At 53.9% G+C, this 12,306-nt stretch overlaps 1 protein-coding gene across 1 annotated transcript in view; it reads right to left on the bottom strand.

Moving 5' to 3' along the window:
* Nucleotides 1–9,784, bottom strand: part of PLEKHM2 (pleckstrin homology and RUN domain containing M2) — a 35,656-nt gene extending 25,872 nt beyond the window's left edge. Inside the window, exon 1 of the mRNA XM_042995436.1 lies at nucleotides 8,949–9,784. Coding sequence (XP_042851370.1) covers nucleotides 8,949–9,665 — 717 coding nt within the window. The 5' untranslated portion in view covers nucleotides 9,666–9,784. The remainder of the gene's footprint in view (nucleotides 1–8,948) is intronic.
* Nucleotides 9,785–12,306: the final 2,522 nt, after the last annotated feature.

Raw genomic sequence — 12,306 nt, 5'->3', positions numbered from 1 at the left:
AACCCCAGGCAACCGCAGTGCTTCTGATTCTCTCTCCTGATTTTAAAATCCCTAACCTGAGATCCCACCCCACCTTAGCCTGAAAAATACTTCATTCCCAATGACCGTCAATTTCAGTTAGATTATAGAACCAGAGAACCGGCAAATGGGAAATCGCTGCTACATAAGGAGCCAGAGATCCTGCAGTTCAGAAATGATCAGCCTGATTTCTTGGGGGGCATGAAAGACACTGTCCTTCTGCCAATGCCCCTGCCCAGGAAGAGCTTGTGCCCGGGCTGGGTGCCATCCTAGGACTGACTGGCCCCACACGGAGAGTCACCACGAAGGGTGTGCTGTTTGTTTGCCACGAGCGTGCACTGTCTCTTGAGCAAGATGAGTGAGATCAATGCTTCTTAACCCTTTATTTGCTACTAAATACGCCCAATTATACCGCTTCCTTTCCCACTACCCAAGTCGCTGCTCATTAGCCCCTTTGCTGGAGAGCTGGCGAGCTCTCTGCTTTATTGGCAGCTCATGGAAAGATATGCAGGGGGGAAAAGCTAAAAAAAGCAGGTACTTGAATTATCTGCGGATTCCTTTTTTTTTTTTTTTTTTCTTTTTTACTGCCTTCTTTGGGGTGTTGAAACAGTGATAACAGAAGGCGACTGGCCTTGTTAGGCACAGATCTTTTGGGTAATTTGATGAAATATGGTTTCCAAAAGAAGGTAAATGCTTCTCTTTCCTGGGGGAGGAGTGTCCGAGCCCCCAGGTACTACAATTGTTCTGCCTCTCAACACCGCACCGGGCGCGACTGCTTGTGGCCGGTGGGACTGAGGACTCCTTTCAAAGTAGGGACCGAAATGGAAGGAGTCTCTGCTAAGGGGTCTCTAGGCAAACACCACAGATCCAGAAGCCAACCAATGACCAGAAAGATCGCGCGGCACACACTTTGACCACTGGGATGGAGGCGGGACCTGTGTTCTCAGTGCTCCAGGGTCAGGTCAGGGTCGTCAGGGCACTGACGTGTGGCACACTGGCAGGAAGAAGGGAGTTTCTCAAAGCCTCCGTTCAGTTAGTCTTTCAAAGCCTGGGAGCGCCCCCTGGTCCTGCATTCATCTCTCACTTCCCCTTTCCTCTGCTGTACCTGCAACACGACCTCACGCAAGCGTCCCTCACCCGACAACCATTTTGTTGCTACGGAAAATGGCACCAAGTCACTGTCGAAACCAAAACACGAGGTTTTGAGGACACTGGGGGGACCCGTGCCTCCATCCCATGGTCCGTGCAATACAGTCAGAGACGAGGGGCTGGAAACGTCAATACAGGGTTAAGAGGGATGACAGCAACTCCATGGACGACAAATCTGTAATGGCTATTAAAGGGCAGCCATTGTGATTTGTTGACTGGCTGTCTTCTCTTCTCCAGTGGCAGCCCCAGGGAGCAGGGGCTTGGTGGGTTCTCGTCGCTGCCGGATCCTAATGACTGGAAGAGCACCCAGCACGTCACGGTCACTCAGCAATTATTTGTTCAACGGACACGTGCTCTTAAGGAGGACTGAGACGGTGGCTTGATCATCTGTTATAGTTTCAAGACGGACATCTTGGGGATGGAAAAGGCCCAGAGAAACGAAAAGAGCACCAGCCAGAAACATGGTTCGAACCCAGCTCTGCTCTTTATGAGCCTCACAAGCCTGGCAAGTCCCTTCTCTACACCTCATCTCCCACAGGTATGAGCTAGGGCCCGTGGCCTATCCTGCAAGTTTGTCGTGAGCCTGACCGAGGAAATGCGTGTAACCGGCAGGTGCTGAAGAAACTCAATGGAGGGACTCCTCTGGTATCACTACCCCGCTGCCTCCTGTACACTTGGGCATTTCGTGCCTCGGCAGTGTGTGACACCCAAAATAAAGAACCTGGGGAGAAAGCGTGAACAGAGGTTGACTACTTACTTAAGTTTGGAGATTTTTGTGGATTTCAAGTCTACGTTAGTCCCTTTCTCGTTCTCATAGGTTACCAGGTTTCTCAGAATCTCTGAGTCCCAACTCTTTAAGACAGCGAATCATGGGAGAGAAGTGTTTCTAGGAAACTAATGCTTCCTTCCTTATGTATTTCTTTTTTTTTTTAACACTTATTTTTGAGAGAAAGAGACAGAGCATGAGGGGGAGAGGGACAGAGAGAGAGGGAGACACAGAGTCCGAAGCAGGCTCCAGGCTCTGAGCTGTCAGCACAGGGCCCGACGCGGGGCTCGAACTCACAAACCGTGAGGTCATGACCTGAGCTGAAGTCAGACGCTCAACCGACTGAGCCACCCAGGCGCCCCACCTTATGTATTTCTATAATGCTCGTAAAGCATTCAAGAAAAGGGGGGAAAGATACATTACAAACACATAAAATAGGGAAGAATGGGTACGTGGCAGGGCCAGCTGCTCTGCTAGCAAGACAGAGCGGGCATCCTCGGGACCCCGGATAACCACAATAACCAACAGACCAACGACATGAGCTTTCAGACAGGGGACTGAGCTCCAGACAAAGGGACTCTCCCACAAATGGTCCTTGTCCTCCTGCCTCCAGGGGAAGTTCTAGGATGTTCACACCTTAAGCGAGCAGCAATAAGGAGGACAGGGCTGGAAAGGAAGGTTCCCCCAAACCAACCGGCCCCGCTGCCTCGTTCAGACTCCCACGGAGGGGAGCCAGGGGCCCGGACACGGTTGCTCTACACTGCTAGGTACTTCCAGGTCCCAACCTCAGACACCTGCCTCGTGGTTTCTCAGCAAGCCCCCTCCCCACCCCCCGGAGAAGAGCCCCATTGCTCTCCTTGGACCTAAGAGCACCTCCAGCTTCAGTGGCATCATCCTCCTGCCATGGTGGTGAATCCTGATGCTCGAGTTGAGCACCAAAGACTCAAGGGGGGGATCGACCCACCCCAGAGCCCCACGGTACCGACAAGTGGCAGCCTTTTTCCTGCGGCATCCGTGCTCCAAATACTGCCCCTCGCCTTCCACGTTCAAACCTGTCTTGGCCGCTCCACGTTGGTTTTCAGACCAAACATTTTTGCTGGCTAGCAGCAGATTTTCAGTTTTGCTGGCAATTTCTCGTCACACTGGGCTCCAGCTGGATGAGCTCCGAGGGGGCCCCGCAGGGGTCACCACCCCTCCAGCTGAACTCCAGAGTGTTAGCCGCACCACAGAGTGAAAACACAGCCACTGCTGTAGCCCCCAACTCAACAGGGGGCCGGCTGCTGCCACATGGCCACCTGGCTTCTGTCCAACCCCGGGGGCAGGTGAGTTTCTGCCCGGCCTCCAATCATCCAACGGGGCTTTCAGTCTGGATGGGCCTCACGCTAGAGCCAAGAGCCAAGAACCAAAAGCCACGGAGAAAGAGAGGGCCCGGGGTGTTCTTTGATGGGATGGAGAGATCCACAATGTCACAAGACTTCAAACAGAAACCTAATGTTAGAGACGCATTTTGTGGAAGGAAAACCATATCTTAAAACTGAAAAGAAAAAAAAAAAAAAAATTAAAAGAAAGGGGGTGGGGCGCGCCTGGGTGGCTCAGTCAGTTGGGTGTCCCGCTTCGGCTCAGGTCATGATCTCGGGGTTGGTGGGTTTGAGCCCCACATCTGGCTCTCTGCTGTCAATGCAGGGCCTGCTTTGGATCCTGTTTCCCTCTCTCTCTGCCCCTCCCCCGTTTGTTCTCTTTCTCTCTCTCTCTCAAAAATAAATAAATAAATAAACAAACAAACAAACAAACAAACAAACAAACTGAATGGGCAAGCGGGCGCCTGGCTGGCTCAGTCAAAAGACCATGCAACTCTTGATCTTGGGGTGGTGAGTTCGAGCCCCGTGTTGGGTGTAGAGATTACTCGAATAAAAAAAAATAAAAAACACTGGATGGGCAGGGCTCAGCAAAGGCCGTCACAGCATCTAGTGCTGGGTCTGGGTGGGGTCACTCAAAGGGTCAGGTGCATGCTTCTGTGGTTCCTGCTTGGGGGCCTGCGGGTCCCTCCCTGGATAGCCTCCGTCCTGGGAGAGAGGAAAGGAGCCCAGAACAGCTACTGCCAACATCAGGACACATGCAGGGGAAGAGGCAGGAGAAGCAGCCCGACCCCGAGCACTTCAGTTTATAAAATGTGTGTCTGGATACTATTTCATTTAGATCTCTGCCCCAGCGACTCAGGTCACTGGGGATTTTCAGAACGCTTCAGATTTTTAAACTCTTAAGAGTTTTTCCATGAAGCCTGAGAGAACAAAACTATCGATTGAAACCCAATGGTCAATATACCTCCCACATGTATCTAAATACAAGGACCTCTCTAGAAATCAGCTGCCCTAGCTAATTTTTAACGTGCTGGCACATCTAACCCATTTGGAGGGTGGGGAAACTGGGGAGAAAAAGCCCACCACCCTCGCCAGCCTTTCAGCTGCACCCAGGCTAGGCCCCGGGCTGGGAGACCCCTGCTCGCGGTGCCTGGCCAGAAACACAACCTCACTCGGGACCTAAACTGGAGGGACAGCGTGTGTGCCCAAACTGAGGCGGGTGGGAGACCTATGTTGTCCCAGGTGAGGGAAAGTTGGGATGACCCAGGAGTGTTCATTCCCTGGAAGGTTACCTTATTAAAGTCCATTTATTCACCCTGTTTAAGGAAAGCAGAGTTGAGGCTGAGGAGACAGAGAACGGGGGCCTCTTACTTTTTGTTTTACATATTTCTGAGCTCTTTGTGTGTTTTAAAAGTTTATTTAGTTTGAGAGAGAGAGAGTGCGAGCAGGGGAAGCGCAGAGAGAGCGAGAGAATCCCAAGCAGGCTCTGTGCTCTCAGTGCAGGGCCCCACATGGGGCTCGATCCCACGAACCGTAAGATCATGACCTGAGCTGAAATCCTGATGCTTAACCAACTGAGCCAACCAGGGACCCCTCTTTTTGTGCTTTTTAAAAACAACTGTTCATTTTCTTAGAATGCTCTCTCATTCTCTTACCCTAGTCAGTGTCCCTTATTGGATGCGACATCACCTCCTTAGGTCAGTCTTCTCCGGTCACCTCCTCTATGGCAAATTCCACTGCCAATTCTGTATCCTGCCCAATGCCTTCAGACCGCTAATCACGACCTGGAATCCTCTTTGCAATGGTTTGTCTATTGAATCGCCAACTTGCCTCTCTCCCAGAAGTATCCACTCCATGGATCTTATCTGCCTTGCTCCCTGCTACCCTCCTAGGGCCTGGGACCCTGGGGACTTCTGGGGGACGCCCAGTAAATATTTTTGAAAAACCAAATACATGGACACATGTTGGGATCTACGAATGCCCTTACTCATTCCACGGGCCTGGTGTAACACACAGAAACACAGTTATAATCGAGATTTGATTAACTGTAGGACCGGTCCCACCGATTTCTCCAAAAGCGACCCCTAGCCTACCCTGAGGAAGGCTTTCTACGTGCGTGCGCACGCACGCAGCCCGCTTTGGCAAATAAAGGTTTATCGAGCTACTCTCATATACGGACGGATTGTCTGTGGCTGCTTTTGAGCTACAAGGGCAGCGCTGAGTAGTTGCAACAAAGACCACGTGGGCTGAACATATTGACTACCTGGCATTTTATGAAAAAGTTTGACACACCCCGGGCTGGAAGACACAGAGAAGGGTAGCCCGAGACTCTGACTGCAAATCCCACGGGAGCGAACTGCAGCGTTCACATAGACACCTGCTAGTGGCAATGGTAGCTAATATTTTAGGTAGGCCTTGTCATGAGCCACGTATTGTGCTCAGTGATTGAAGCGTATTATCTCCTGTGATTCAATTCTCATGACAACACTCTGGGGGAGTCCTGACTGCTGAGGCTCCTGGAGGGCTGATAATTTGCCAGGGTCAAGGAGGTCAGTGCCAAAGCCAGCACTCAAACCCAGACCAACCAACGCACAGACTGTCGGGGGACAGAGGCTGCTTCTTCCGCTGCACATGTACGCATCGGACACTCAGGCTTCTCAAAAACAAAACAAAACTCTCATGGAAACCGCTGCCTGCCCTCCCCTGGAGTAGATGCTATCTAGTAGAACCACATGCCAATTCAAAATGCCAACTCTGTCTTTGACGCGGACATCTCTCCATTAACGAATCAGCAACCGCAGGCTTTATTATCTGCACCGGGGATGTTTCTGCCTTCTCTCCCTTTCCAGAACATGTGGAGCTTGCTTTTCATTGTTACTATTTTCCTTTAACTGCGCCGTTAAACTCGGGAATTCTCTCTAACCCCCAGAAACCCTGCCTTCATATCAAAACACAGGTTCCCCTGGATCCAGGCGGGATAACAGCTCTGTCACTGTCAGTATGACAGTGCATATTCTTGACCACGAAACCTAGGTGTCAGAAGAACTGAACTCAACAACACTGCTTGGGGACAGTGGCTACACCTGGAGGTGTAGCTTCTGGGAGGGGAACAAGGTGGGGGGGGCTTCTGGATGATGGTTATGCTCTGTTTCTCGATCTAGGTGTTGGATATGTGGATATGTTCATGTTGTGAGAACTCATTCAGCTGCACCCTTAGGAGTGTAAGTATATGCTATTTTCTGTAGGTATGCTCTATTTCGATAAAAAGTCCTACAGTGCCCTCTGCAAACATAGTAATACACAACGGATCTTTTTTGCGGAAATACACATCTCATTTGCTTCATGCAACATCCTTATAAAAGGATCAGCAAGCCCATTTTGCGGGACCTTTGGGAGGTGCTGAGGTCATGAGCCCTCAGGCAGGGGATTAATGCCCTAATAACAGAGACCCAGCTCCCTTCGGTTTCCCCCATGTGGGGACACAGGGAGAAGTGAGCACCCCGCAATCGGAAGGGGGCCCTCACCAGAACGCAGCCACGTTTTCAGACTTCCAGCATCCGGAACTGTGACAAAGAAATTCCTGTTGTTTATAAGCCACCCAGTCTATGGTAATTTGCTATAGCAGCCCAAACAGGCTAAGACAGCTTCCTAAGACTGGCTTGAGCGCCCTGCTAACCACTCTGCAGATATGCTCTCATTCTATAGATATTCTCTTCACGACAACCCTGACTTTATCCCTGCCTTATAGATGAGAAAAATGAGGCATGGAGAGATCAAGGAACGTACCTAAGGTTAGACGGTTACTCATAGGCAGGCCAGGGGTTCAACCCAGACAGCCCCAGTCCAGAACCCACGTTCTTAACTGTGATGCTGGTCATGCCTTTGGTTGTGATGCACCCAAGGATGGCTTTCCAGTTTCTAGTGTGGGTCTTCCATCTTTGGGCATGCGTCACGGCTCAAAACGCGCTTGTCCAACGCGTACAGGAGCAAGAATCTCAAGTGCACCCACCTCCTTCATGGACGGCAGCCGGATTTACAGAGTGAATCTCCATGCCACACAAATGACAGGGTCCATGCCGGCCCCCTTTCTACCCAGGACTTCCCCATGCATTTGTTGGAAATCCGAGACCGAGCGCTTGGCCCACCAGAAGCCACAGAGGCCCAGATTAGGTTAGAAACCCCAAAGGTCGGGGCGCCGGGTGGCCCAGTTGGTTAAGTGTCCGGCTTCTGCTCAGGTCACGATCTCGCGGTCCGTGAGTTCGAGCCCCGTGTCGGGCTCTGTGCTGACAGCTCGGAGCCTGGAGCCTGCTTTGGATTCTGTATCACCCTCTCTCTCTGACCCTCCCCCGTTCATGCTCTGTCTCTCAAATAAATAAACATTAAAAAAATTTTTCTTTTAAAAAAAAAAAGGAAACCCCAAAGGTCTTCCTTTGTCTTCCGTGAGGAAAGATCTATTGCTTTTTAATAAAGTATTTGCTTACCCCGCACTCTTTGAGTAAGCAAAAACTATACCCCAACTGCATTAGCAAGGCTCGGGCAAAGTAAATATAACTTCTGTTGGATGTCTGCAATGTTCCTTTCAGTGAGAGCACTTTGAATCCACTTTTCTTTTAAGCCACATCGATCTCTATGAAAGGTAAAATTGCTTACCTATGTTACTTTTGAGGAATTTAAGTGCCCTGTATGGGGGGGGGGGAGCTATTTAAATACAATCGTTAATTTCATCAATCGTCTTCATTTTGGTTTGTTGAACTAAAATAATCTGATGAACGAACCTTTCCTCCCCCCCAACCCCCCAAATCATTCCTAGTTTCCGAGACTATCAGGTGAGCCAGGAACTCAAATTAGGGGGGAAAAAATCCAACCACCTTCTTCAAATGACTGTCAATTCAGGTTTGGTGTTAAGAGGACAGGACCCTGCTGACTTCCTCACACAGGCAGTGACATACGCTTCATAAGAAGTATTTTTTCCTACGGGCAGCCCGGGCAACGATGTCTACCGTACGGAGCCCCCACGCAGCAGGGTGTCCGTGCGTGCCACCAAGTTCCGCGGGTCACCCTCCAACCCGCAATCCCCTGGCACTTGGGGTCCTCGGGCCCAACCCTGAAACGAGCCTCTTCGCACTGCCATCCTTGAGCAAGACGAGGCAAGGAACTTCCCAGGACCGGAGGCAACGTCGCCCAGAACCCAGAACCGGGAGGAGCGGAGGCTGCTTATGCCCGGCCGCCGCGCCCCGAGGTGCCAGCCCCGGGAGGCCCCGCAGACCTGCGCTGCGGGGCGGCGAGGGGGGGGGGGAGGGGGGAGGGAGGAGGGGGACCGGCGTGTCGCGGCCCCGCGGAGTGACGCAGGGCCCCCTCGGCCGGTGGCAGCTCTGGGGGATGCTGACCTCAACTTTGTTCTTTAAAAATAGCTGGGAGGCCGCGGCGCTCACGTGAGCGGCCCCCGCTTCACCCGGCACCCGCCCGGGGCTCCCGGCGGCTCCCGGGGTCGCACAGGGGGCAGGGCGGTGTCCCCGAGCCCCCGGGGCCAGGACGGACCCCCCCCCCGGGCCCCGCGGAGGGGGGAGGGGAGCAGGGGGCGCCGGGTGGGGTCGGGGCGTGGGGCTGGGGGTGGCGGCGGGGGGTCGGCCGGGCCGCGGGGAGCGGGCCGCGCTCACCTTCTTCACCGACAGCGAGATGTTCTCCAGGATCCGGTCCTTCACCTCCCGCGGCTCCATGGCGCCGCCGCCCCCGCCGCCGCCGCCGCCGCCCCGCCGCCGCCGCTTCCCGCGCCGGGGGCCCGGGGCCGCCGCCAACCGCTGCCGCCGGCCGTGCGGGGGCTCCGTCGTGCCGGCCGCGGGGCCCGGCGCCCGCCGCCCGGCCCTCGCCTCGCCCGGCCCCTCGCTCCGCCGCGGCCAGGCGGCTCCGGAGCGCGGCCGGCGGGGAAGAGGCCGCGGGCTGTGCGCGGCGGCGGCGGCGGCGGCGGCAGCGGCGGCGGCGGCAGGAACTGATGTCAGGCGGGGCGGCGCCAAGGCCGGCGGTCGGGCCGGGGCGCCCGCGCCCGGAGACCCGCCGGACCCCGCGTCGCCGTCTCCGGGCCCGCAGCCCCTCCGGCCGGGGTCGCCCGGGACCCCCGCAGACCCCGGGCCCCCGCGCCCCAGCCCTTGTCGGCTCACAGCCCCTCGGGCCAGGGTCCGCGGGAGCCCCTTAACCCCGGGGACCCCCGGGTCCCCGCAGACCTTGGGCCCCCCGCCCTGCCCTTGCCGGCCCACGGACCCAGGTCTCCCGGCCCTCCCCAGCGACCCCGAGCCCCTCCACCCCCTCCGGCCGGGGCCCGCGGAGCCCCCCACAGACCTCGGGGATCCGGACAAGCCGCCCCCGTCGGCCAGCGACATCCCTCAGCCCACAGACCCTCCCTTTCCTCGGCCCAGAGGCCCCTGCCATGCCCGGGGTCGTGAGACCCGCCCCCCCGCACCCCAGAGACCCAGGGCCCCTGGCTTCCGGCAGCCTGGAGACCCGGGCACCCCCCACCTCGACCTACCCAGAGACCCTCACCCTCTGGCCCTCCCTGGCTGCCCTGGCCCTCACCCGCCCCTGGAAGCCAGTCCGTCTCCTCAGTTCCCCACCCTCACGCCCAGTCCTAAACTTTAAGGCCATTTCAGGTCCCGGGTGCTCCTCCCCACCAACAAAACACACCCTCCGCACTTCCCCTTCTGTCCCAACACCCACTCTGATTCTTACCCACAGCCCATTGATTGCTACCCGTACCCCAGCTCTCCTTCGGTGGGGCCGCATACCCTGGGGGCCCCAGCTGCCTCAGCCCTGAAACCCACCCTAACAATTCCCCGCATCCCCCCAATTCCCCATCTCTTAAAGTCACCCACACTTAGAGCTCTCAGTCTCCTACCTGGCTCACTTAGCTCATTTGGTCTCCAAATGAACATACCCTGATGCATCCATGAGTCCCGCCTTTTCATTCTTTTCTTTTCTTTTTTTTAAAGTCAATATATTGGGGCGCCTGGTTGACGTTCCACTCTTGATTTCCGCTCGGGTCACGATCCCGATCCCAGGCTCGTGGATCAGGCCCGCTGTCCGGTTCCATGCTGAGCTTGCAGCCTGCTTGGGATTGTCTGTCTTCCTCTCCCTCTGCCCCTCTTCCCTGCTTGTGCTCGCTCGCTCGCTCTCTCTCTTTCTCTCAAACAAAAAAAGTCAATCTGTATCCTTTTTTGTCTCACTTTATGAAACTGAGATATAATTGACAAATAACATTAGTTTCAGGTGTACAACATAATGATTTGATATTTGTATATTGTGGAATGATCAGCACCCTCTTTATTTGAAGAAACCCCAATTCTCAACTTCAGCTCCCTATATTTTCCCTCTTTGTCCGGGCATACCTTTCTCAGCCTCCCAAACCTGGTCTCCCCAGCACAGATGCAAAACACCGATTCTACAGCTTATCCTAAATGGACCCCTCCCCATACACAACCAAAAGTTCCCTCTCCATCCCTCAGTTTCCCCAGGAGAGATCCAAGATGGTGGTAGTTATGTTTTTGTTGTTGCCTTCTTGTTTTTTGTTTTAATATTTCATTCTTTTTCAATTTTCTTAACGTTTTTATTTATTTTTGAGAGACAGAGAGAGAGAACGAGCAGGGGAGGGACAGAGAGAGAGAGACACACACACACAGAATCTGAAGCAGGCTCCAGGTTCTACCCTATCAGCACAGAACCCGACACGGGGCTCAAGCTCACGAACTGTGAGATCATGACCCGAGCCGTAGCCAGTCACCTAACCGGCTGAGCCACCCAGGCACCCCTTTAATGTTTTATTTATTTTTTTTTTAAATTTTTTTTTCAACGTTTTTTATTTATTTTTGGGACAGAGAGAGACAGAGCATGAACGGGGGAGGGGCAGAGAGAGAGGGAGACACAGAATCGGAAACAGGCTCCAGGCTCCGAGCCATCAGCCCAGAGCCTGACGCGGGGCTCGAACTCACGGACCGCGAGATCGTGACCTGGCTGAAGTCGGACGCTTAACCGACTGCGCCACCCAGGCGCCCCTAATGTTTTATTTTTAAGTCCTCTCTACCCCCAACGTGGTGCTTGAACTTACAACCCCAAGACCAACAGTCTCATGGTCCACCAACCTAGCCAGCCAGGAGCCCATCGATTTGTTTTTCTGTCACTGAATAAGGGGACAAAATTACATGTCAAGAAAATGAAAGAGAACTACTTGAGAAACTGCATTCTATTACCACTTCAGGATCTAGGTCAAGAGTTCTTGAGACTAATGATGATGGTGACGATGAGTAATGAGTACTGACTACGTGCCATGCGCTGAACTAACTGCTTTACCTACATTCGTCTCCTGTATTCTCACACAACAACCCCCGCACAGATGGTGGGACCCGTTCGCATCCTGAGTCAAAGTGCCCTTTACATTTCTTCGTACTGTTCCAGCAGGTGATCCCGCAGGGGCTCGGTCTACCCCTTTGGGAAAAGAAGTCAGTCTCTCAGCTGAAGGCATTTCTTATCAGCGCTGAGCTCAGAAAAACAGGCCAGAACAGTCTCCGTGGAGCTGGGCTCAGACAGAATGTCAGGCGGAGAAGACGTTACAGTTGCTGGGCAGGTAGAGAAAAGGCTGAGAACAGAGGACTCAGTACGTTGAATGAAGAAAGAAATAGTCACGTGTCCAAATGTGTTGGTGGCGAGCAGGAGGGAAACTGCTTGAATGACCAGGCTAATAACCTTGGCGAGCTCCCTTCCCACCGCAGTCAGCTAGGGTGCCAACAGGCCCCGACCTGTCAGATCCAACTCTGGCTCATGAGAATCCACTGAGCCCAAAGTGGAACCAGTTAACTTTGTGATTCTCCCCTGCCGTTAAATAATAGGACGTCTTCTGCGCGGCATCTTCTGCTGGACGCCACCTCCCTATAAATGGCTACTCGCAGCTTGGGCATGTGATGGCTTCCACGGATGTTTTTATTGCTTGGCTATATACCTGTGATGGCCATTTCTGCCATGTCGTTAACATCT

Source organism: Panthera tigris, chromosome C1 (assembly GCF_018350195.1).
Source record: "Panthera tigris isolate Pti1 chromosome C1, P.tigris_Pti1_mat1.1, whole genome shotgun sequence".
In the NCBI taxonomy this organism is placed as follows: domain Eukaryota; kingdom Metazoa; phylum Chordata; class Mammalia; order Carnivora; family Felidae; genus Panthera; species Panthera tigris.
This window is presented reverse-complemented; position numbering and strand designations above follow the sequence as displayed.